Raw genomic sequence first — 26658 nt, 5'->3', positions numbered from 1 at the left:
AAACCAGGAAGAATAAATGTCAACGTAGAAAAAACACAATATTCACTGGTAAAGTGATATTGTTACTAACTACAAAATTCCACAACGTAACAAGTAAGCTTCACAAAAGCATATAAAAGTTTAAGATGCCACTTTCCAAAGGCCAAGCTGATGATCCTTTAAGTCTGTTATGACAGCATTATTTTAAATACATGTATGGTTTTAAGACATCCCTTCACATGTCTGCGCGAACAAAAGAAGCAAATACTCCATCTTCCTGGGCCAAGAGGCTTTCTGGAGTGTCATATTCCAAAATATTTCCTCGTTTCATCACAATAACTAGGTCTGCCGTCAGAATAGTGTGAACCCGATGCTGTGAGCGAAAAAAGAACAAATGTATTCGTTATAAATGTCAGGACACCAGCCAAAGCAAGGGAAAATGCATATTTCACTGATTATTCAAGGACATTTCTTTATCTTGGGAAGCCAGGAGGTGCAAGAAGCAAAGTCCCTCTTTTTCTTTCTTATTTAAAGTACGATTGATTTACATACTTTTAAACACCAGCCAGTGTGGTCTTATATAGGCTATATTAAATTGGGTGTAGCTAATATAGTAGTTTCATCATTTTCATGGAAACGTGAGTAGGCTGACAAATGTTTGTTAAGTAATTATATAAGAAGAGTCATCGTGAACCAGTTGGGTTATAGTTTAATCTAGACTAAAATTATCTCCTGAGTAGAGTCAATAATTCCGTGGGCTGACACACAATTTGAAGAACTCTGGAAGGTGGTTCAATTCTAGTAAGACCATGAGGGGAAGTTCATTCCGGCATGCAGTATTAAAATGAATTATCCAGGACTTTAGGTAGGCATGCTGTCTCTTTGCCTTTAGAGATCACTGCCACTCATTCATTCTCTCTTCCCTCATGGTACCATCTGGAGAGAAGCTTTGGTGTTAGTAATTCATCATTATAAAAGCTACCATCTACTGAGCATATATTATACATTAGGTACTCCACACAAATACTTGCTAATCATCAGAACATTCCTCAAATGTGGGTGTTATCTCCCTCCACTTTATAGGGGAGAACGCTGGGGTTCATAGAGGTAAAGCAAAAGCGTATCACACAGATAATAAGTAGCAGAACCAGTAACCACACCAGACTTATTAACTTCAAAGTGTGAGCTATTTCCACCATTTTGTTGGGAGGATCTGGTACTTAGAGGATTGTTCACCTGTCATTCTTAGCATCATGGTTAAGAAGGCAGGCTCTGGGGCTTCCCTGGTGGCGCAGTGGTTGAGAGTCCGCCTGCCGATGCAGGGGACACGGGTTCGTGCCCTGGCCCGGGAAGATCCCACATGCCGCGGAGCGGCTGGGCCCGTGAGCCATGGCCGCTGAGCCTGCGCGTCCGGAGCCTGTGCTCCGCAACGGGAGAGGCCACAACAGTGAGAGGCCCGCGCACCACAAAAAAAAAAAAAAAAAAAAAAAAGAATGAAGGCTCCGAATTAAGAATGGACTCATGTTTTGGTTGTGCAACCTCGAGCAACAAACAACTTTTGTATGCTTCACCTTTCACATCAGTGAAATGGTGGTCGTCATAGTACCTGCCTTGGAGAACGGTGGTGAGGATCAAATGAGATAATCCATGTAGAAAAAAATTCAGGACTTTGTCTGATACATATAAGCAAATAATAAATGTCAGCTACTATAATTTTTTTATCGTTAGGATTTACAAGGGAAAAGTCTTTGCCGTGGACCTTTTCACTACTCTTGCTAAGGTAAGTGCTGTCCCATAGAAATATAATGTGAGTCATTAATGTGAGGCACATGTAATTTTAAATCTCTTAGGAGCCACATTTTACAAGCACAAATAAACAGGTGGAATTTATTTTAGTAATGTATTTTACCAATATACCCCAAATGTTATTTCAACATGTAACCAGTATAAAAATTATTAATGAGATCTTTTACTTTCTTTTGTTAGTATTAAGTCTTTGAAATCCAGTATGTATTTCACACTTACAACACCTCTCAATAGGACCAGCCACATTTCAAGTGCTCAGAGCCACATGTGGCCAGGGCCCATCATATTGGACCCGGACTGAACAGGTCAAAACATCAGTATGAAGATGGGACCGCCGAACCTAGAAATATCATTTCTCTAGCTGATACACAGTCTTCCAAAGCGTCTTCTTCTAACAAACCAAAGTCCAGCCTAAAGCCATCCCCAGAAGCAAAGGCTTATCACTTGCCCTGAGCCATGCAGATGGGGTAGTCTCAATGCTCATGCTTTCAGAAAAGCAAGCAATCCTGGCTGGCACTCACAACTAGAGGGGAAAATCAACAGGAATATGGAATGTGATAAAGATGACAGCTTAGAACATTCACCACTATTTTCAACATCCACAGACAAACCTACATCATTCATTAAATACAGGTAATGAATGGTATATATTTAGGAATTATCACACTTCGAAGGATAATGTTTACCTATCTTTGAGAATGGGCCAGAGCCACTTGCATCCCCATGCATTTAGAAAAAAAAACAACATAATGAGCTATTTAATAGCTGCTATGCATTCCCTTCAAAAAAATTAGTTCTTCAATAACCATATCATAGATATTAAAAGAAACCTGGCTTCTAAATCCATAAACAGAATATTATAAACATTACCTTGATATTCTAAAATAATGTTTACTTTTAAAAATATTGAAACACTTGGCCTATAGAAATAAATATATCAAGTGTTTATTCTATTACTCCAAAGTATTTTTCACTTGACGAAGTACGGTATCAATTGTCATAGCAATGATGAAATTTTCAAAATGCTCCAGAGAAATTAATTTCATCAAGAGCGAAGAATAGATCACCTTCCTTAAAAAAATGCCATGTGCTATTTTGGGGTATGAGCGCTGCTTTTTTGAAGCCTGAGAAAGTTATCTTAAAAGTTATTCCACAATTTTCAGCGGCAGTTACCAAAAGTAACAGAACAACTTTTATCAGGGAAGGAAAAATAGTTACTCTTAACAGAGCTGAGGATTGTTGTACAAGGGGTCTACCACAAATCGGTGGAGTTCTCCTTCCTGTAAGCCTGGTAAAAAGAGTTGATCCCACAGTAATCTGTTCTCCTCTACAGCTTTCTGTGTGTCCAGGGGAGAGAACTCTAGGTATTCTGGTGGCCACCTCCACACTGGTGGTCTTGAAATGAAGAATGGGTAAAAGATATTCAAGTACACAGAAAAGTAACAGTGAATGTAGGAGAACAGAAATCAGGTAAGAGAACATAATTTTTTGATGAAAAAATACAAATTATGCTCAAGTATCTTTCAGGTGTTGACTAAATGGGAGCACCCAACAATACCATGCTTCATGCAGAGTAAGGAAAACTAGTTCTTTGAGTAAACAAAGGTCTGTTTTTCCCCTTTTAACCTGCCTTTTTCAGGGGAGCAGGAAGGTCTTCCTCCCCATCTCTTCAGTGAGAAAATTCTGGAAAATATTATAGAAACATTTTTCAAGTTAGCGAATTCTCTCACCCATTAAGTCATTCACACTTTAGTGTGAATGAGTTAATCAAGCGACTCCAGGGCAGAAAGAATCACAGAGTTCACTGGGAAAGTGAGAGACAGTGGATTTCTTTTTACTTAGGCCCAGTTTACAGAAGGTGGGCCCTGATGGGGAATCATTCCCAGCCACCTTGAAAAAGTTGCACTGCAAAGGGTACCCTTTCTCCCATGCATCATTCACAAAACTGGAAGCGCAAGCAAGCACTCCATATATAACTCCTATGACCCAACTGTTAAGCTTAAGTAATTATTAAGTTAAACAATGCATTCTTCAGGACAGGTAAGGAACATCACGTGTACGGTACTTGAAGGACGCTTACAGAACATCCTCAAGGAAGAGCGAAATTGTTCCTTAAGATAGAGGCAAATCTGGGTCCAGGTTTTCCGACTCTCTCGTGCACGTGTACATTCGAAAACATATTCAAGTGCCTCATTTGTATTGAGCACGATGGCACCCCTGATTTGTATAATAATACCCTGTAGTTGGTTCCCTCAACACCTCCCTCCCCTCTAATCTCTGCCTTCGCTCGGCCTTACTGGGGGGGAGGTTGCTAAGATAACTACCAGAGGATGGGCTACGTGGCAGAGTAGCTCACGATGTCTACTTGTTGGTCATCACCAAAGTGGTAAAGAGGCCATTCTTGACAGCGAGCAAGCTGGGAACAGTATCACACTCCACTAATATACCCTCAGATAAGACTAAAACAAGGCCTGCATCCAAGATTGAAGAGACACGGTGCTGGAGAGAAAAGAAAAAGGGAAAGAAGAGAAAAGAATCAGCAAGAGGGAAGAATGGCTAAACAATTCATTTAAAAAGTAGTTCTGTTAAATGTAAACCTAAATGTCAGTAAGAATCCATCCACCTGCAAAGAGGAAGAGACGAAACCATGGCCTCTGTGAAGTAAGCTATACTGGGCATTACAAAGATTTAAGCATTTTTTTCAATTTGATTGTCTTCTCTTGAGGACGGAGGCCCTGGCAAGGCAGAACAGCTGTCTCATTGTCTCTCTGCAAACAGCTAAGTAAATAGGAACATAGAAATTAAGTGCAAATAGTAGCAGACTAGGGAGTCAAACCAATGAATTTTGCTTCTGAAACTGATCATCAGACAATTCGATTATTAAAAAAAAAGAATAATCCCACATGAACTGCCATCTGCATCTGGTGAAAAAGTACAGGCCACGCACGACCTGCTGGAATCCCGAGACTGAGAATGTTCTTTCATTGTAACCTAGCAGAGGAAGGTAGGGCAGACAGCTTAGAAAAAAACAGTGTAAAGGCTTTCAAAGCATAGCTGTTCTTTTTTTTGTTTGTTTCTTTTTTTTGTACAGATACAGAAATATTAGCAGAGAAATACATGATTCAACATATTTTAATTGCTCAAAAATAAAGAATATTGAATCTTGGAAGAAAAACCAAAGAGCAGTAAATCAACTCTGTCGCCCATACTTACAGCTATTGTAACAACGGTGCGGTCTGCAAAAGCTGTCATTACCACTTTCTGCAAAATGTTTTCCTGCCAAAAAATAAATAGAGTCTGAATTTTCTCTGGACTACTTTCTCTTGCCATAATATTGATATTGTGTCCCCAAGAACAATGCTTCAACATGCCCAATCTCTTCCGAGAACTCTCACTGCTAAGTCTTCTGCAGAAGGCCTAACAGGGAGCAGTGCCCAGCAGCAAGCTCCGGCTGGCTTCTGTAGTATCTTCAAAATGCAAATAAAACTCAGTTTATCAACTAGGAATGACTGATAGATTTATTGCCAGGAAACTGAATGAGGAAAATGAAACCAAATGGGTGTGGAAATGCTCACTTGAGTTATGCCATAAAAAGGATGTATTCAAAACAAATAAAACCCTAAAATAGTGTTAAGTTTTGTGTCAGAAAAGGAAAAAATAAAGTACATGCTAAAAATTTGGATTTTGACCCATAAAAGTACATTCCAGGCAGGAACTATTTTAATTCCCACCACAAACCATTGTTATCATTATATTTTAAAAGACGTCCTGGGTAAGGATTCTACCTCTCTCCTAGAAAAAAAGCTCGATTACCTAAGTCTTAAAGTGAAGGAGCTATTTCTTCCAATCACATGGTTTATTACCAATTAATTCATTCTTATTCTCCCTCTTTCTCTCTCTCTCATCTTTCCTGAGGCAGTACTATCCTTACAATAAGCCACAATATTGTAAGAACTTAGTAATTAATACTAATTTTGATGTAGTTATGTTTACTTAGTGAAATGGCTTCATTAGAAACTACTTCATTGCTTTAAATTAGCTTAACTCCGAGAAGGATATATAAACTTTGAATAGGTACTTTAACTGGTTAGTCTTAATACAAATAAATGATGTCAAATTAGCACCTCCATATATATGGCTCTTAATAATCTTGAAACTGTTTCACCTTTTTGGGTAGTTTTATTCAATCTAAAGTGTACAGTAAGAAAAGAAATAAGATTTTTATTTTTGTCCTTTCTGATACCAAACTTTTAATATCAAGTTAACTTTTATAAGAACAACAGTAATTGATAGCAGTTCAATGTGATATTTTCCCCACTCAGTCACAGCCTTCCAGACAGATCCTTCTTGGACATAGTTGACACTTTTTTTAAATTTAATTTTTCTTTTATATTGGAGTATTGTTGATTTATAATGTTGTATTAGTTTCGGGTGTACAGCTAAGTGATTCAGTTATACATATACACATATCCATTCCTTTTCAGATTCTTTTCCCATATAGGTTATTACAGAATATTGAATAGAGTTTCCTGTGCTCTACAGTAGGTCCTTGTTGATTATCTATTTTATATACAGTAGCGTGTATATGTTAATCCCAAACTCCTAATTTATCCCTCCCCCTATTTGACACTTTTAAATGATTTCTTTCAAAAGGCAAAGTTTCTGCCTCGTTACCATGAATACATTGAGAAGGCCATTATTAATTCTAGCCAACATTAATTATAATGACTCCATCTTCAAATTGCATTAGAAAATGATTGGTTTCGATTATCAATAGATTCTAATAGAGATTTGCATACTTCATCTTAGAACTTCCATGACACAACACTTGAATACTTGAATACAGAACAGTACTCTCATCAACTGAGCCCTGGAATTTTACTGTTTTGAGGATTTATCAAAAAGTGATGGTACTGAAAAAAATAGATATATGTGTATGTATAACTGAGTCACTTTAATGTACACTTGAAACTAACACACACTGTAAATCAACTATAATTCAATAAAAAGAGGTAGAATGGAGAAAAATAAAGTAAAATAAAATAAAACTAGAAAAAAAAGTGATGACAAATTTATATGATGTTTATTGGCAATAGGAGGTCCTTTAAAAGAAGAGTCAAGTCTCCTTTACTGAAATTCTGTTGTGCTGTATCATTGGTTGATCAAGGAGGTGGCTGAGAAGATACTCAAAACAATAGTACTGAGCATTCAGAATCCAATCAGGAAAAATAAATTATAATTTTCATATGCATTTCTTCATCTCATCAATTTAAAGAAGCTTAGATAAGGCACTCACTGTGGCCATGTCGATGGAAGCTGTCGCTTCGTCCATGATGAGAATACTGCTCTTGCGGACAAAGGCCCTGGCAAGGCAGAACAGCTGTCTCTGTCCAACGCTAAAATTCTCCCCACCTTCAGTGACAACTGCATCTAAATCAAAAAAAGAGGCAAGGACTTCATTAAAGAAATGATACGAACATTTTCCTTGGGCAAAGTAGTGGAAAACACATTATGTCCTACAAGAACACGCTGCATAGCACTTTGTACTGGTGCAAGGATTTCACACTGGAAAAGCAAAGAGGAACTTTAACTGGGGAAAATTAAGATGACCCTGGGTCACCCTGTGTTTGAAAACAGATGGTAAATTCCCTCCTGATAGCAGGATATAAAATACTGTTAAACATTTTAAAGACTGGAAGACCTTGGAGATTATTTAATTATTTAATATAATTATCCAAGGCCCAGGGAGATGATGTGGCTTGTCCAAGATCACCTAGTTAACTGGTAGTAGAGCTTGATAAGAAACAGAATATTCTCAACTCCAATACCTGTTCTCCTTCCATTATATCATCCCCCTGGACTTTAAGCTCCTAGTGGGTAAGGACTGTGTTTGTTTTTGTTTAGCAATGTATCCCCAGTACTTACCACTTTGCATCTGACATAGCAGCTGAATGAAACTTTACTGCGTGGATAAATGAGTTATGTCCTCATTATAGTTTCTTTTTTTGGTTTCAACCACATTTTATAAAGTACTACTGTGAGTTTAGCTTAAGTTCTATTTCCAAAATAATCTATATTATTAGGATTCAAACACTTTTTAGTAGGGCTCTGAGAGGAAATTTCTATTGATTATTGCCTCACTGCATCAAATTCTTATAATTTCTCACGCTTGGAGGCTATGCATCTATTCTCCAAATTTTAATGTATATAATAAATAAAAAGGAAGCGGGGCATGATGAATGTTCTTCACTAGAGTTGGCATGAACCAGATCATTATCAAACCACTGATGTAATCTTTATTAAGACAATGAGCATAAACAGTATTCAATTACATAGTGTAAATGCAATTCCCTGTCGCTTACACTGTACCATACCCCCAAATACTATGCCCATGATTCAAAACAGGTACACGCAGGTCTCATGTTAGTGAAGAGAACTATAAAGATGTAATTGTCTGCCTTTCCAATTATTAATAGGGGGAGGGCAGAGTCTCTAAATACCAAGGAAAAAAGGTCTGTAAGCATTATCGCAAGTAGACTTTTCAATTTTTCAAGTACATTTGCTGGGCTTTCCAGAGCAGACATCAAAAATTATTATGGGAAAGTTCACCCAGACCTCTGCAATTACTTCCACGGTGACACAGGCAAAGTCAGTAAAACTATCCTTAAAGACACGCTGCCCCAATTTCGTTTGTGGGATGCCTTTTCCTTGGGACTAAATTATCATCATAAAAGGTATTGTTTTTGAGTCTCCTTTCCCAAATAAACTAACAAATAAACATCATTTTATTTTGTGGGTTAATTAAAAAAAAAAAAAAAACTAGATGCCGAACAACACAATCAATTTGGCAACTACATATTATGTACTAAAATTAGAATACCAACCAACTATTATCTTTCCGACGCTTTCTTAAATGTGTTCGGGTTTTAAGGAAACAGAAGTCCAAAACTACAGATGCTCGCTTTTATGAATAAAGACTATATCATGAACTCTCTCTTGTTTCATTAATCATGTTGTTCTTTTGTTATTCACATTGCTCTTTTGTTTTTATCATCGGTTATTTGCCAGAAATTATACTACATCTGGGACTGAATTTAACTCAGGGATCGTTTGAGTACATGTTTCATATCTTACACAAGTACCCAAACTGATCCTGCAGCTAGGTAATAGAAAATAATGTCTTCCAAAAAATTATGTTATGTAAGTAAAAGGAATATGCCCTCCTGGCAGCAAAGAAAACGGCTGCTACTGTGGAGAAAATACCTGCTTCTAAATGGCACCAAGTACTCTTTGGACCTAACAGCCTTTTCAGTCCTCTTATCTACCTACTGAGGGTTAAGCACTCATGTAAATCATGTGAGCAGAATGACCACAAGGAAACATTCTAATTAAACTGATCTATATCCATCAATGGTGGAAAGACTAAAGAGATAAATGTATTAATTGGAATATTTTGGCCTGCTCGCCTAGAACAGAAGGTTATAAGGTTTCATCCTCTTGCACCTGCTGCAAAAACACTAGATTTTGAAGTTGTCCTAATGACCTTTAGGAGATGATTTTAAATATAACGAGATTTAACACTAGAATTATGTGATTCCAGCAAAAAATGTAGATGTGTAGAATTCATTGCATATGTAAAAAATAAATGTATCATTTAGAAAATATACCTAGACCTCCTGGTAGGGATTTGACCATATTCTTCAACTGAGCAATTTCTAGAGCTTCCCAAAGTCTGTCATCCGTGCATTTGCACTCCGGATCTAAATTAAACCTGTAGGAAAAAAATCAGTTAATTAGTGAATAAATTTTAAAAATGATTTTTAATGTACATTTGCTTACTGCTGTTCTTTCCTTAAAATGTAAATCCTATTCATTTTGGTTACTGCTGTACGCCCAGGATCTACAACAGTGCTTAGGATAGAACAGGCATTCAATTCATGCTTGATGGGTGAATGAATGACCTGAATGTTATGGGCAATGGTTTTCGATGATATCATTAGTAAGTTTAAATCCATGATAAGATTTGATACAATTCATTAAATTGGATACATCTACTTTCATATTATGTATAATATAACTTGAATAGTGTCTAGCAAAGTATTCCTACAGAACTGACATTAAATACATAAATCTATATGGGAACGTGCAATGCTATTTCAGATGAGCTATGCTGTACCAACCACGATAACAATATTCATAATAAATATATTCAGAGATATAGATTTACTATAATATTGCTAAATAATCTGATATGCCCAGAACTTTTTTTTTTTGTTTGTTTTGTTTTTGCGGTACACAGGCCACTCACTGTTGTGGCCTCTCCCATTGCAGAGCACAGGCTCTGGACATGCAGGCTCAGCGGTCATGGCTCACGGGCCCAGCCGCTCGGCGGCATGTGGGATCTTCCCGGACCGGGGCACGAACCTGCGTCCCCTGCATCGGCAGGCGGACTCTCAACCACTGCGCCACCAGGGAAGCCCCAGAACTTTTAATTAAAGTAATTTTACAATTGAATATGGAGCAATCTTACATACATCTTCTCTTCAAGACAAGGAATATTTAGTAAAAGGTGGCAAATACTTTGCAGTTAAGTAGATAGAGGAGGGGAGCAAGAGAGAAGAGAGGGTGGATGGAATGAGGGCCATGATCTGGTGGATGATGACACAGTGGACTTTGGAGTTGGACTAACTTTATTTGGAATGGCAGTGCTACCACTTACTAAGTATATGAACTTGGCCAAGCTACAGCTTCTCTGAGGTTCAAAATCCTCATCTGTAAAATGGGGACAATAATATGAACACTAGAGCAGTGCTCTGAGGATTTGATGAGATGATATATCAATATTTAAAGGACCTAGCAAAGAGTAGATACCTCCATTCTTTTTTTTTTTTTCATGAGAAACCACAAACCATGCATGGAGAAGGCTGTAGCAGCTTCTTCAGAGCAATTTTGGCAGAAGGAGAAGTTGTGGGTGACGGGAGGGACTCAAGGTATTAACCAAACTCAGTATCTGCTGAGGCCAGACCAGACACACAAGAGATAGGCAGGGTGTCTGTAGGGTGGACACCTCAGAAATGTCTGCCAAGAATCACTGTCCCCAAGTACAGAGGAAAAAGTGACGTTTGTAGGGTCAGATAGAAGAGATGAACTTCTGGAGGCACAAAGGATGGGCTTCTATAGGTTGATTTAGCCACTCTAGGTGCCCCAATCCAAACTGTGGGACAGAACATTTGACCTCATCATCTTGGTGACAAACTTTCACGCCTACCTGAAAAGCAATTCTGAGTAAAACCCTCCTGTGAGCCAAAGGGTAAGTCCTGAGGCACATGGGTTTCTGCTGAATACGTCACCTACCGAATAGAACCGCTGAATAGTATTGGATCCTGCAGAATGATTGAAAGTCTAGAACGCAGTGTGTGCAGTGGCAGTTTTGAAATGTCTATCCCATCAATGACAATCTTCCCTGTTAAAGAAAAACAAAAATGGCGGCATGTAGTAAAATCACGAGTAAAGTAATATCTGTTTACAAATTGGAAGTACTTTCCTAGTTCAGAACTGAAATTCAGAAGAGGAAGCTTTCCATTTAAGTATTAAAAACATCATGATATGTCTCTATGAAAAATACACATTTCGGTGCTATCTGCTCTTATGTATTTTCTCCTAAAGGGACTTCCACTTTTTATGCAGTTTATGTGGTTCATACAAACCAAAAGTACTTTTTTTCCTCAGTGGTCCTCTTCCTTCCAATATTCCTTGATCCTATTCTTGGCTTTATTTTCCTTCACAGGACATTCTATATACATTTACTGATCTTTTTTAGAGTCTCTCTCCCCCAACTAGAATACAAGATCGTTGAAGATGGGCATTTTTGTCTGTCTTATTCACTCGTTTATTGATTGAACAGCACAGTGCATTACAAGTAAGAAAGTAGATTCTATGACATAGGTATCACATTTTGGTGAATTTTTCCACTGTACATAGACTTGCACAATCTTGACGTCCTTGCCTTTCCCTGATAGATTTATTTTATCATATCGCTTTGTGCAAAGACAATGTTGCTCTATGAGATGAGAATGCCCAGAGAAGAATGGCAACTGGAGTCCCTTTTCCAGCTGGATTTAGACCCAAAAGCAGGCAAGATGTTAGCTTAAACTTTCTTTCAAGAATAATATATTATCTATTAAAATCTCAGTCACCTATAATGGTATTAAAAACAGTCATCATAGTCCTCATGGGGCCTGAAATGATGTTTCTGGACTCATGAGAATATGGCTAATCTGTTTCATTATAACCACAGTTTTTTAATGAAAGGTTTCAATCAGTTGTCTTTGGATCATGTAATTGGCTTATAATGCAAATCCCACAGAAAATCCTTAAAGTATCTATGTCTTATTACCAGCCATGGAAAGAGCAAGCTGCTCACCTAGAGGCAGACACTTACCCTGCCACTGAATCTAAACCCCAAAGAACCTGCAGTGACCACAGTGCAACTTTGTTGTTCATAAACTGACCTCTTTATCTCACAGAGCTGTTGTGTAGATTAAATTAAATAATATAAACTGTCAAAGACGATAAAAATGTGAGGTACTATCACCATTATCACAATCATTACAGATAATAATAGTTAAGTACTTCTTGAGCTGATGGATCTCCTTTCATTCAAGATGGCATATGTGTTGGCCTATTTACAGGCCACTTGACAGACTAAATAATGACATATTTTTTCTAAAGCAAAGATTAGATTACTTCCATGTTCGATATTATTAATAATTTTGTGGATGAATAAATATTTTTGTATATTGTCAACGTGTGCTTGGCACTTTACAGCAATGGTTGCCTCCTAACAAAATGCTCAACATCATTAAACCATGTTATTAAGAAGATGATGGTAAGAGTCATGCACCAAAATTAAAATGCAGATTACTTATCTTCTTTTTATTCCTTTGATGGAAAGATATATATATATATATTTAGTTTGCAGGAAGCGAGACAGTCTTTTTCTCTCTTCCTTCCTCTTGAAATGCCACCTCTATCTGTTGCTATTCAAAATGGATGGCCTTGTTTTCATTTTACCAATTTAATAGAATGGTCTAATAATAATATCTAGAGCTGAGTTTAGGGCTAATAATTTTATTTCCCCAATTCTATGTTTTTTCTTTACTCCTAGACTGTTTATCTGGCATACCTGTCTCAAATCATGGGTTTCAGGACACAGAGTACTTATAAATATTTACTTTTTATTTCTGCAGGATTAGGTAAGTCGATGTTGCATTTTTTTTTTAAGGAAGAGCATCACACAGCTAATGAAAAGGTTTAGTTAGTAACTCACCATCAAATATATCAACCATTCTGAAGAAAGCCAGAGATAACGATGACTTTCCACTGCCAGTGCGACCACATATGCCCACCTAAGAAATCAACTGTCACTCAGAGAGAAGAGGACTCAGACAAAAGATAGAAAATGGGCAGAAGTATTTTTACCTTAGGTATGACACCATGATGAAACTGCAACTCTATGTAAACAGTTACATTAAAATAATCATTTTCTTCTCAGATGTCCCTTAGGAATTATCATTATTAAGCTAAAAACATGGGGTCTTCAACAAATCTTCAACGATTCCACTCTCTTTTGATTTCTATGTGGGTGTGTTGTTTTACCTTTGCCGCTTCATGTTTGCATTTAGTATACTGTTGACCTAGCAAACAAGTGTTCCACTTTATCTTCGAAGTGATGATTTTATAACAAAATGTAAAATGAGTCCATTTCTCTGCACACTTGCTCTTTTTACAATAACTAAAATAAATCATTTTGTGACTAGAGCTAGTACAAACACAAAGGTTCTCAAGGGGATATCTGGAATGGTCATGAGCCAAAAGCTAGAAATTTTGAAAAACATGCCTATTGTTCACATTCTTGATCTTCATGGGAGACGAATGAATGGCAATACAACTTAGAGGATGTGTATTTTATCTGGATCCACTCTCTCCCTTTTCTCTTTTGTGCAAATGATCTGACCTATAAAGTGTAGGGAATGTAATGGGAACCCAGTGAGGCTGTGGTTGGCTGGGATGTCTAAAGAGCTCAGGTGGTAATGGAGTGGTTCCATCTGAGGGTTTGTATGAAATAAATCAAATGGCAGTGAATTCCATACCTTTTGCCCAGGTTTGATGTAAGCCTTGACGTGTTTAAGAACAGGCTTCAGATTATTTTCATATCTGACACACAGATCATGAATCTTGATCTCCCCTTCCTGAGGCCAGTGTTCTGGAACTTGAGAAGGATCTGGGGGGTGGAGATGGGGTAAGGGAAGAGAGAGAGAGACAAGAGAGAGAGAGAGGTAGAAAGAAACACACACATACTTATATACATTTATACATACACACATAATTTTTTTCTAAATTGAAAGTGGTACTGAACCAAGTTCTGAGTTTTTTAAATCAAAATTTCATTTAGAGTAAAAGCCTCTTGATTAAGAACTTTAAAAATAGCTTTTGTGTGTCTGTTTTGGAGCATTAATGGGCATCATATCACCCAGCATTCCATCACTCAATTCTATTCATAGTGGTTCATCTGTGAATGGATTCATTTGTTCACTCAGTTGGTCATCAAATATTTGAATGCTTCAAATGTGAAAGGTGTTGTGCAGGATGCTGGGAATATGGAGATGGAAGACATGCCTCAAGGTGCTCATTGTGCCCGGGGGACGCATGCAAGTGAGTTAGACCCTACAGGACTGCATGGAGAGTCACGTGATGGAGGCCAATCCGAGGTGTTCTGGGAGCAGAGATGGTGGTAACCCAAGAGTTCCAGGAGGGTTTCAAGTGGAGACGGTGCCTGAGATGAATCTTAAAGGATAAGAGGTAGGGAAAGTTGTTTCAAATATATAGAGGGAAAAAAACAAAGATATAAAGAAAGCATAGCATGTTGGTATGGCCCGAGTAAAAGGTGTATAGGTGGATGAAGAGAAATGAGAGTAGGTAGGTGGGTAAGGGTTGACTAACAAAGGGTCTAGCAGACTGAGCTAAGTTACCTGGAGTTTGTCCTTGAAGACCTCGAGAGCTATTGAAGGATTTAGGCAAAAGAGTGCATTTGAAGCATGAGATTTACATTTAAGGAAGATTAGTCTGTCCTCAGTATTGAATTTTCTGCCAGTTTTATTCTAGCAAGGCTAAGAATCTCAGTTAGAATTTAAAATCCAAGTCTCTTGCCATCTAAGTTAATACGGTCTGGAGAAAGAGAATAGAATAGTTCATAATTTAGGTTGGTAATTAATAAAGTCCATATATATCATTCTCTTTAAGTATTAGTAAATAATATCAATTTGGACTCTCGTTGTATCCAAGACTTTTCAGGCCTAAATAATCACATCTTTTTCAGATTCAGGTGTACCTTATCAAGCAAAGTCAAGATGAGAGGGGATTCTCTGGCTATTGAAGTGGAAAACAAGAGCAAAAATGACAGTGTGCCTGACACTCAACTAGTCTTTTTTTAAAAATAACTATTTAAGTGAAATAAAATGATATTCAGAACAATACCGATGGTGCCTTCATAGTTCTCAGACTCCATAGTTAAGAAACTGTTCACTTTCTTCACTGCCCCCATCTGGACCTCCACATCGGCCAAGTTCCTCACAACCCAATTCAAATAATTGGTTATCTGTGTTAGGCGACACAAACAATGAACACATATAAAATGAAGTCATAATTTTTGTAAGCACTGGATATTAGGGGATAGGATGACTTGGACAGTTCATACAGGTACAATTCATAAATGCTGCAGGGTATCAGAGACCAGAGAGAATGTCATGGGATAAAGTTGGCAAAGAAAGTGTCTGCTCTTCTTCGAGGGTCCTCAAATGTCACTGTTCTGTGAACTGTCCTGACTTCCCTGCACAGTGGATAGTTGTATCTCTGTTTCCATTTACCTCATTTATAGTCATATGCAAGTTAGTGTCCCTAAATGTGTGGTGAGCAACTCAGGACAAGAATTCCAAACAGCCTTGGGAGAACTCTGACCAGAGGGTTTGAGGACTTTCTAAAAATTGGCTCGCAATATCAGAAATGAATCCATGCCATCCTAAAATGCTGGGTTTGGGCCCAAATCTACTATTATTTGCAGGCTGTCATCTTGTTATGAATTTCTAACTCCTCTCTAACATCCATGAATAAGAGTTGATAATAACCACATACAGAAAGTACCTCCAGCACTGCGCAAAAAGAGATTTTCATCCATACGTACCGTAAGTGCATACAGAAGACCTAAGCCCACCAATCCAGAATTGGAAGACCCACTAATGGATGCAATTGATGCAGTGAGAACAATGCAAGCTCCCAGATAATCCTAAAAAGGAGTGAGAAAAAAATATTAAAAGATTTTCCCCAGGTTCTTAAACCAAAGATCTCAATCAACCCAGGTGATCACTAAGAGAATAAACACTACTCCTTGTGTATCCTGTTAAGTTTCGGAAGAATGTTACAGAAGGTATAACAACGCACACTATTAGGACGGAAAGGGAAACGATGCAAGGCTCTGATTATATTCGTGCAGATATGCTTTCAGAGACGTTAAACACCTGGTCAGAAATTAAGCTGCAATTTCTGGCACGACCAGGATCAGACACAGGGTTTTCTTTCTTCCTTTCTTTTTCTTATCTACTGCATTGTGTTGCCAGACAAGCAATTATTTTTGAACTTAACTTTCTACCTTAAATTTCATGTGTGCTTATACCAGGGTTGAGATTAGCTCTCTTGTATGCTAAGTCAAGGCCTTTGCAGAAGTTTGCCTCTAGTTAGCTTACTGGGATTTGTATCTGAACTATTGTCGACTATCTGGTCTCAGAGTCTGGGATATTAAATCTATAGATTTCATGGAAATAGGAATAAGTGTAATTTTTCTTCCTAAATTAGAAATATGGCATGTCTTAGAGTATCTGAATTGTCTATGACTCAATGATAAACTCTTCCGAGAAATTTAAAAAATTCATTAAGGCCAGCCTTAAACTCAAAGGAGAGATAAGGGACATCTGTCCATTTTCTAACACACTCTTCCCCATTTCCCAGCATTCTAGGCACTATTACGTCTTATCTTCTGAAAAAGAAATCTTTAAAACTTGTCATGCTGATGTGTCACACATGCCAGAAGCAGAGAGAAGTTCAGGCATGAACACTTTCTAGAATTATCTCAAGTCTCATCTCACTGGTGATGACCATCTCTAGAAAGATAACCTCTGCTACCTCAAAAGAATAACGAGTAACTAGGTGATGAGACCATAATGACAGTAATAGAGTGTTTAACATGCTGAAGTCAAGAATGCAGTTTCTCAGGGCTTCTCAACCCTGAGAAGCCACTGGTCAACCCTTCTCAACCACTGGCGCAGTGGCTGAGAATCCACCTGCCAAGGCAGGGGACATGGGTTTGAGCCCTGGTCCGGGAAGATCCCACATGCTGCTGAGCAACTAAGCCCATGTGCCACGGCTGCTGAGCCCGTAAGCCACGACTACTGAGCCCGTGTGCCACAGCTACTGAAGTCCGCGTGCCTAGAGCCCGTGCTCTGCAACGGGAGAAGCCACCGCAATGAGAAGCTCGCGCACCGCAACGAAGAGTAGACCCGCTCGACGCAAGAGAGCCAGCGCGCAGCAACTAAGACCCAACGCAGCCAAAAATAAATAAATAAAACAAAACTATAAAACTTCATATATATATATAAAAGAATGCAGTTTCTCAAATCAGCTAGCATGTGCACATCCTTGCCTCTTTTTAAATAGCACGAAAGATCAAATTGTTGGGGAGCAATCAATGATCCCAGCCTTGGAATCAGAGATCTGGGTTCAAATGATGCTTTTGTCAATTACCAGCTAGTAAGCTTAGATGAGTCATTTAAACCCCTTTGAGACTCAGTTTCTTCTTCGGAAAATAGAAATGATACCTAATTTACAGGGATTTTGAAAGGAATAAATAAGATTAAATATCAGTTATATTTAACCCCCTCCATGTAACAGGATGTCTTTTTCTCCCCCTGGATGATTTTCAAAGGTTTGAAGCAAGCTTAAAAGTTTGCGTGCATCATAAACATCAAAGGTTAAAACAGGCACTAAAATTTAATTCTGTAATGACTCCCATTATCTTTACATTATCTTGAGAGTTAATTCCTTGAGGGAGTAAATTCCACAGAGGTAGTAAATGCTCCTTTGATCGCTTCTTCCGATGTATCCATTTGTTAACAACTTGTCACATCCCAATCAGACAGTTCTTCCTTTTCCCCCTTTATTTGAAGCAACAACTACATGAATGCAGAATCTAACCAGCCCGGGCTGCTCTTTTATATTTTATAAATGCCAACGTGTTCCCAAAATACTTCCAAAATATTTACAGCAATATGAATTTTTCCTTCCCACTCTCTTGTGAAAGGTAATACTTTTAATGCTATGTTATAAATTTGTTATTTCCATATTATCTTTTCTAAAAAGACTCATAAAGCGCTTGTGTGATAAGTTTCAGAAAGTAAGTTAGCACCAGGAGATATTTCCAGCAGGATGCTCCCAGCTTGATATAAAGAAATATGCCAGTCGGCGTCTGAGAAATTTCTGTGGGCAACATACACTTTAAGGGTTTGAAGCAGGGTATGTTTTTACTAATTTTTGTTCTCCGCTTCCTCTCAGCCTACCTCATTGGAAAGAAGAGCCTCATTCATTCATCCATCTATCCATTCATTCATTCATATATTCTTTAAAAAGTATATATAACTTCCCTGTTTAGAATTATCAATGCCTTCCTATTGCACTTCTAATAAATTCAGACTCTGATGAATTACAAAGCCTTATATGATGTAAAGTCTGGAGTCTAGATCCTGCCTCCTCTGACCTTATTTGAGATTCCTTTCCTGCTCCTTCACCCTGCTGCAACTATATTGGTCTTCCTGTCCTTGGTGAGATAAGCTGGGACCTGGGACCTAGGACCTTTACTGCAGTGCTTGCACCTGAACCAATGAATCCCCCAAGCAAGAGAGTACAAAGAAACTACAAGGGACTAAAAATAACTGCGCGCATGCGCAGCTCGGGTGATTATAATAAGATACAAAAAGGCCACAAACCAACTGCCATGTCTGAGGTGCCGGGAGCAAAAGCAGGATACTGCGCATGACCCCTGCGCACAGCACTACCAAGGGGGTGGGCAGACCACATAAGCCACGCCTTCTCCCCAGCCCACTGATCCTCCCTCACCCTCATCCCATTTAAGGAATCGGCTTGTCACTTCCTCGGGAAGTGAGGAAGCGCACCTGTATTTTCACTCCCTTGTGCTGTAGCACAAGTCCCAGTAAAACCTTGCCTAAATTTCTCCTCTGGCTTCTTATTAATTTCTTTTTTTCTTTTTTTTTTTTTTTGTGGTACGCGGGCCTCTCACTGTTGCGGCCTCTCCCGTTGCGGAGCACAGGTTCCAGACGCGCAGGCTCAGTGGCCATGGCTCACGGGCCCAGCAGCTCCGTGGCATGTGGGATCTTCCCGGACCGGGGCACGAACCCGTGTCCCCTGCATCGGCAGGCGGACTCTCAACCACTGCGCCACCAGGGAAGCCCTCAATTTCTATTAATTAAAGATTCCAAGGACCTGGGTCAGTAACATTGGGAACATACCAACTTTGTTTCTGCCACTGACTCTGCCTGAAATGTTTCCCAGAGGTCTCAGACACCAGGCTACTGCTCGTCATTTAGGAGTCAATTCTTAAATACACCTCTTTGGAGACCTTCCCTTCCTGATCCCACCCTCAGCCCTGGAGCTGTTCTCTAGCGCATTGTCTTGCTTTGTTTTCCTCCTCACACTTCGCTCTATCTGAAATGATCTTATTTGCTTATTTGTTCTCATGTTCATAGCCCATTTACTCTCACTAGAATCTAAGTCCGTGAAAAAAGAGTCTGTCTAAATTTTCCAGCAACAGGAATACAGTAATGCTAAGTACATTGTAAAGGCCCAAAGATTCCTTATGGAATTCATGACTGGATACATTGACCCCCTTCATAAAACATTCACTGAGTTCTTCTATGAGCCAAATATCTTCTAAATCCAGGCTTCTGATGTTTTTTTCTAAAGGACTCCTATGAGCCATTTAAGTCTCCACCAATCCCTTTTCCAGACTTAAGAGTTGAACATGTACAAATATTACAAGGATGCATATTTGACAAGGCGGGAAGCCCAGCACAAAGTTTTATGATTTTTTTATCCCCCGCTTAGAACTGTGATATGACTATCTTAGAAAGCTGTGCTATGTGTGTTAGGAGTTCTTTGCCTTTCTAAAGTGAAAAGTACTCTTAAGTCAAGAACTTCATCATTCAGTTCCCAATAATTATTAATTGTTTTGCTATTTCAATTGTACAGGAAAAGCTTATAAAATGCTGTGTTCTGTGTTACAAAGAGCAATCTGAATAGGACTGGAATAGAACAACGCTGCAACTGACATACCGAAACAACAGATTAATCAGAGTCTCAATAAATGGACATTAGACGTAGGCCTAATATAAATATTATAAAGGAAATGGAAAACATTACCCACTCAATCTCTCTTCCTCCCACCTCATTCCCTGTTAAGTTAATTTATTATGGATCTTTATATTCTATATTGGGCCCTGGATTCCACCATTGTATAGAACTCAATGTTAGATTGAATCAGATAATACTTTAAACTATTTTCTATTGAATTGAAATGGTAATTCTGATAATAGGTGGGTTAGCCTCATCCTGGCAATGAAACCAGCAAAAGAAGTGAAAACAAATGAAGAGAGAAAAGGGAGGGAAGAGATCGATAAGTTAAAGCCAGTATATATTTTCCGTGTCTCTCTCATTGAGCTAATGTTTTCAAAACTACTTGTAAGGTTTTTTTTTTTTTTTTAAACATCTTTATTGGGGTATAATTGCTTTACAATGGTGTGTTAGTTTCTGCTTTATAACAAAGTGAATCAGCTATACATATACATATGTTCCCATATGTCTTCCCTCTTGCGTCTCCCTCCCTCCCACTCTCCCCATCCCACCCTTCCAGGCTGTCACAAAGCACCGAGCTAATATCCCTGTGCCTTGCGGCTGCTTCCCGCCAGCTATCTACCTTACTACGTTTGTTAGTGTGTATATGTCCATGACTCTCTCGCCCTGTCAAAACTCACCCTTCCCCCTCCCCATATCCTCAAGTCCGTTCTCCAGTAGGTCTGCGTCTTTATTCCTGTCTTACCCCTAGGTTCTTCATGACATTTTTTTTCCTTAAATTCCATATATATGTGTTAGCATACGGTATTTGTCTTTTTCTTTCTGACTTACTTCACTCTGTATGACAGACTCTAGGTCTATCCATCTCATTACAAATAGCTCAATTTCATTTCTTTTTAAGGCTGAGTAATATTCCATTGTGTATATGTGCCACATCTTCTTTATCCATTCATCCGATGATGGGCGCTTAGGTTGTTACTTGTAAGGTTTTCAGTATGATCATTAGACATTATTTTAATTCTTAGTCCAGTAGATAGAACATACCAACATTTACATGTAAAGATAATGTAAAGAGATGTTTTTGACACCTCAGCAAAAAGGCATAGCTTTTTTTTTTTTTTAATTCATAGGAGCTTTTATTCATAAGAGGTCAATAAGTATTCCACATACCCTCTACTCTCTCTTCTGGTTGTGTAACCTTAAATAGCCACTTGTGTAACATGTACTTAATGATACAAATCTCATAGGGCTTTAACAGCATAGGGCTAAGAGAAGGCTCTGTGGGAGGAAGAGCTTTGTGCAACATAAACGTGCCAGGCAGCCTCCCCAAACCCTATTCCTATCCCTGGAATGCACATGACCTAACGATTGTTACACCTTGTTCTGCTACATTTATATTATATTGACAGACTTTTGGGGCCACTTTTCCTCTCTGTAAATAAGATACAATATGAAAAGGCTAGAAGTTATAAAAGTCACCTGCTTTATTCCTCTCTCTCTCTCTTTTTTTTTTTAGTTAATAATAAAATAATAACTAACATTTATTGGTCATTTGTCACATGGCAGGCAGTGTGCCAACAGCTTTCCCTGCCTTGTCTCATTTTTTTTCTTATTTTTTCTTTTGTTTTGTAGCACCTTTATTGGAGTACAATTGCTTTACAATGGTGTGCGAGTTTCTGCTGTATAACAAAGTGGATCAGCTATACATATACATATATCTCCATATCTCCTCCCTCTTGCATCTCCCTCCCACCCTCCCTATCCCAACCCCCTAGGTGGTCACAAAGCCCCGAGCTGATCTCCCTGTGCCATGCGGCTGCTTCCCACTGCTATCTATTTTACATTTGGTAGTGTATATATGTCCAATGCATAACTTTTTGAAGCACCTTTAGAGCAAGTTTTTCAGGAGATGAACCCACTTCCCAATTCCACAGTCTAGTAAGTTCAAATAGATACAAGAGCTTAAAAGCCAAAATGTCTGCAGTTTAGCATCTAAAACGGTTATTTCTCATAAAAATATTCTTCATCATTTTCTTTTTTAAAAAAGTGCTATTCGTGCTGTCTTCTAGTTATATCGATGAGATACTTTTCAGCTCACTTCAGGATTACTACTTCTGCTCAATAACGTTTTTTTTTAAAGTAACTGGAGATTTTTTGGAAGCATTTGATCAGAATTTTACCTCAATCTGCATAAGAGAGGAAGCTCCTTTGTGCATAACGTTTATCAAGAAATCTCATAGCAAAACCACTAAATTCCAATCACTTTCTTTCAAATACAACAAGAGTAACAGACGTGAGAAATTGATAGAGCTTATGTTAGCTTCCAGTTTTCCACTTCCTTTACCATTAAACAGTAAGTTTAATGAATGATAAAGTGACTCTACCTTTCCACACCTTCTTTCCTTTCCATCGCAAACATGTGAATAACAAAATGGCTTAAAGGCAGTAAGTTAAGAAAGGAGAAGCAGATAGTCTGAATAACTCACACACAGGAGGGATTACTAGAAGCACAAATTCTTCTGCTAAGGCTTTCTACATCCTACCCAACCAATTCAATGAAAAACGCCTTCAGTCAAAACGATACAATGGAATGAGAGATTCTACTTAGGAAATAGAAGCTACTACATACGTGAATGACCACTCTCAGAGAGGGCCCAACAGCAGGACATTTTTATAAGTATAGTGATAAATTATAATTTCCATTGACTTTGTGAGTTCAACACTCCCCTCCAGAAGGGAAGCCTTTGATTCCTATGTCAAAAGAGAAGCCTCTTATCAGATTTCTAGTGATTCAATAATTTCTCTATCTATATGTGGGATTATAGTAAAAACTGTTAATTTTCCATACCACACCCTTGTAAATAGTTATCAACAACACTACCTTTCTCCTTCACATAGCCCTCAGAAGTCCACGTCTATGGTTCCACTGAGTGCCTGGGTCTTCACATTACAAGATCAACGCACACCTGTCTATAATGGAGTTATGAACATACAAAAAAGCTCTGTGCTGTTTCACACAATACACTCTCATGCAAGCTCACCCTGAAGACTATTTTCACTTTAGCCTGTTGATTCTAAAGACTTTTTTTTGGCTTCTTGATGTGATTTTTCTTTTATCCTTTCACCATACACAGCAAGACAAAGCCTTGGAAAGACACCCTTTAGATAGAGTTACACAATTTTCGTAAATGGAAACACCGATGCCAAAGAACTGGAATTGTTTAGTTCGGAGGGATGAAGAGAAAACCCTGTGCTGAACAAAAGAACGTAAGCAGCATTCAAAGGTTAGGCTGTCGTGACACACTGCACATGACTGTGGCCCACTTCACTTGGCACCCAGAGGCGAAACACTGCCCTCCACTGCCAAAGTAACCTGGGTGGTCACAGTCTGGCTACTTTCTACCAGCCAAACTATTTTATTCTTTTAGATTCTTGTCCTTTTTAATTGGAGTGTGTTGTGAACTTTATTTTTTTCCCAATTCAGAATAACTATGAAATGAACATGGTAGGTAGGGCTACATCTTCCATAGGGAACACTGTTCAGCCAGAGAAAGGGAATAACTTGTAATTGTCTTAACACTTACCTAACATGACCAGGAAAAGAAAGAAGAGCCATATGTAAATATATATATATATATATATATATATATATATATATATATATATATAAATAGATAATTAAAAAAAAAATGGATGGGGCTCAGGGATTTCCCTGAATTTAAAAATGGTGCTTTTACTCTAGTTTCCCTTCCTTCTCCTGGAGATTGTCCACAGAATTCAGTGGCATTGTTCTGGAAAGCTAAAATTGAGAATGAAGAGAAAGGGAAGAGAAAAACAGCCACAGAAAACTATGGTAAGTTTTCTCCTCTTTCTCTCCACTTGGGTCATGAGTCCATGAATTAGGGTTGGTGAAATACCCAGATCTGCATCAGGAACTCTGTTGGCGTCTTCTGAGTTATGCCCAATGCTGCCCCCCTCCTGGTACGGTTTAACTGTGCTTCTGCTATGGGAGCTCCAAGAATAGTTGCTACAGCAGATATTTTTGTTAATTTGCTGAGTAAGATATCAGAGAACAGGGAATGGAGGGGGCTGTGTTGATACTGTAGATAAGGTCCATGCAGACAGAGTCACTGGGCCAAATAGAAATTTTCATTACTTATTTTTTGTAAATGACTTACAAGGCAGAGTATGTCCAGCTGTGGGGTTCGGAGAACATTTCACACCCCAGTCTCCAAGGTCCTGTTTCTCAATGTTCATATTTCTCATATTTTTGACACAAGATCCATTTCTTTCAAATGGAAATTGTATCTCCAGTGATGCAGACACATCCATAGAAGCATAGTAGTAATGAGGTCATTTACATGTATATGATCGGGAGAAAGGTTATTTCCTTATTGGAGATTACTCATTTTTAAATTCTTTATTCATTATTTTTATTCATTTTATTTTACTTTATTCATTCAACACCCCTACTGTGGCATATGTTCTTAGATTATAGCATTTATATCCAAATAAATATTCTAATATTCTAAACATTCTGATTCTAATAAAAACTTTCGGTATACCCAAAGAACAGAAAGAGAATAAATCTGTTTTACGTTGGATCTCTGGGATTGTCTAGAAGCATGTGTGTGTGTGTGTGTGTGTCTGTGTGTGTGTGTGTTGTGTGTATACCCACATAAACTTACCGATACATAAATTCAATAGATGAAAGAGACAAATCATCCACAAAGGACTTTGGACCTTGACTTCTATCAGCAGATACGCCTGGAATGTTGCAGTAAATCAGCAAGTTTCTTACCAAATTTTATATTTACTAATCAGAAATAGAAGCAAAGGATTCTTTAATGTTTTTGTGTTGGTTTTTAAGGGAGAGATCTGGTAAGGCTAGACAGCAAATCATGGAAAGAGTATGATACACAGAAAACAAAGAAAAGACACAAAGACAAATGTGTTATAAGGTAACAGAATGAATGGCAGATTCCACCCTTCCTTTTTCACATATAAGTATTTTTTTTTTAGACTTCTGCAGGTAGAACTAGAATTCTTTTATATTCAAGTAGGTCCAGCTGCCTTTAATGGGGGGGGGCGTGTTTAAGTAGCGGAGTGTGAGTCAAGCTAAACTAACCCATTCTGAATCTGGCTGCTGTTCCTCTCTGAATTTTTCCTGACCTTCCCTTTCTTGGCAGTCTGAAGGCTCTAATATCTTGTCTTCTGGCTATGAGAGCAGAACATATGGTTTGCTTGAAGATTCTTGTTAAACATTTGTCCATTAACCTGACAGTAGGAAGTGCTAAAGAGTAGAAGCAGGAGTCAGGTCAGACACTCACCTCAAGTCCAAAGCAAACACACTTGCCCCTAAAAATCATACTTGATCTTCAACTTCAGGAAAATCAAATACAAAGGTAACTACTGATATTTTCTCCCTGTGATATTAGGACATTCTTTGATGAAGCTATTTCATCATTAGTTCTGTTATCAGATATGATTTCTTTTCCTTGGAGAAAACAGATTTAAACAAACAGAAGCTTAAAGCAAGGAATTAGGGTCTGGGTAAGATCTAGGAATAATATTTTGGTTCTAAGTCCTAAACACTTCAGCTGCCTTTATGCTAGTTATAGATTATTCAGGAGAATCTGCCCTGCCCCCTCCCAATCCCCACAGCAACCCGTAAGAAATTTCCTACCTAAAATTTGTGACATATAATTGTGTTATGTTGCTGGATAATTTCTACACAATAACTAATATAGTAGTAGAGAATCTCTGTAAACCATGAGAAATCATGGCAACTACAGCTCACAGGGGGATCCAAGATTCCCTACCAATCTGTATCCATCCGTCAACAACTCAGATTTTAATCTGGGCTCCTTCATTTCAACTTTGTCAAATTCCCATTACCATCTGCCCTCTCTGGTCCATTGAGTTTTGAAAGAAAGCGTGCATATGGTAGTAGGGGTGATGAATCAGCAGAAGTGAGGTTCTTACAACTGCATGAGTAAACCTCCTTTTCCTTTTCACAAACTGAGAGATAATTATTTTTTTAAAAAAGATGACGGTCAACTCATCATTACTACCAAAGTGTCTTATTCATTATGCAGACCAGTCTGCAAACAACATCCTCTTCCCTGTGGGGCTTGGGTCTCACCTGTCTCCTACTTCATTCATACCCCAACTGGTTGGCTTATTAACCACTTACCAGGGCAGGTACTGTTTCAATTCATTTTTTCATCCATCCATCCAACCATTCAAAAGACATTTGTTGAGTGCACTTGCCAATCAGTGAGCCAGGGGATTTATATTATTATTTTTAATCCTAACACCCCCATGAGGGAACATTCTTGCTCCTATTTTACAAATGACAAACTGGGACTTGGATAAATTCATTAACTTGCTAGACCAGGT

The 26658-nt window shown here is 38.3% G+C and overlaps 1 protein-coding gene across 3 annotated transcripts in view; it reads right to left on the bottom strand.

Moving 5' to 3' along the window:
• Positions 1-214: 214 nt before the first annotated feature.
• ABCC9 (ATP binding cassette subfamily C member 9) overlaps positions 215-26658 on the bottom strand; it is a 143663-nt gene continuing 117219 nt past the window's right edge. For 2 of the 3 annotated variants that reach the window (XM_065887483.1, XM_065887484.1), the window contains 9 exons: positions 16025-16126; positions 15322-15442; positions 13938-14068; positions 13115-13193; positions 11140-11248; positions 9453-9556; positions 7082-7215; positions 4999-5061; positions 215-352 (listed from right to left, as the gene is read on the bottom strand). In XM_065887483.1, the coding sequence (XP_065743555.1) occupies positions 215-352; positions 4999-5061; positions 7082-7215; positions 9453-9556; positions 11140-11248; positions 13115-13193; positions 13938-14068; positions 15322-15442; positions 16025-16126 (981 nt within the window). Of the gene's footprint in view, positions 353-4146; positions 4285-4998; positions 5062-7081; positions 7216-9452; positions 9557-11139; positions 11249-13114; positions 13194-13937; positions 14069-15321; positions 15443-16024; positions 16127-26658 lie in introns of those variants that run through there. The other variant, XM_065887482.1, reaches the window with a different exon arrangement.

This window comes from Phocoena phocoena, chromosome 11 (genome assembly GCF_963924675.1).
Source record: "Phocoena phocoena chromosome 11, mPhoPho1.1, whole genome shotgun sequence".
Taxonomy (NCBI): Eukaryota; Metazoa; Chordata; class Mammalia; order Artiodactyla; family Phocoenidae; genus Phocoena; species Phocoena phocoena.
The sequence above is the reverse complement of the archived record's forward strand: the minus strand, read 5'-3'. Positions and strand labels throughout refer to the sequence as shown.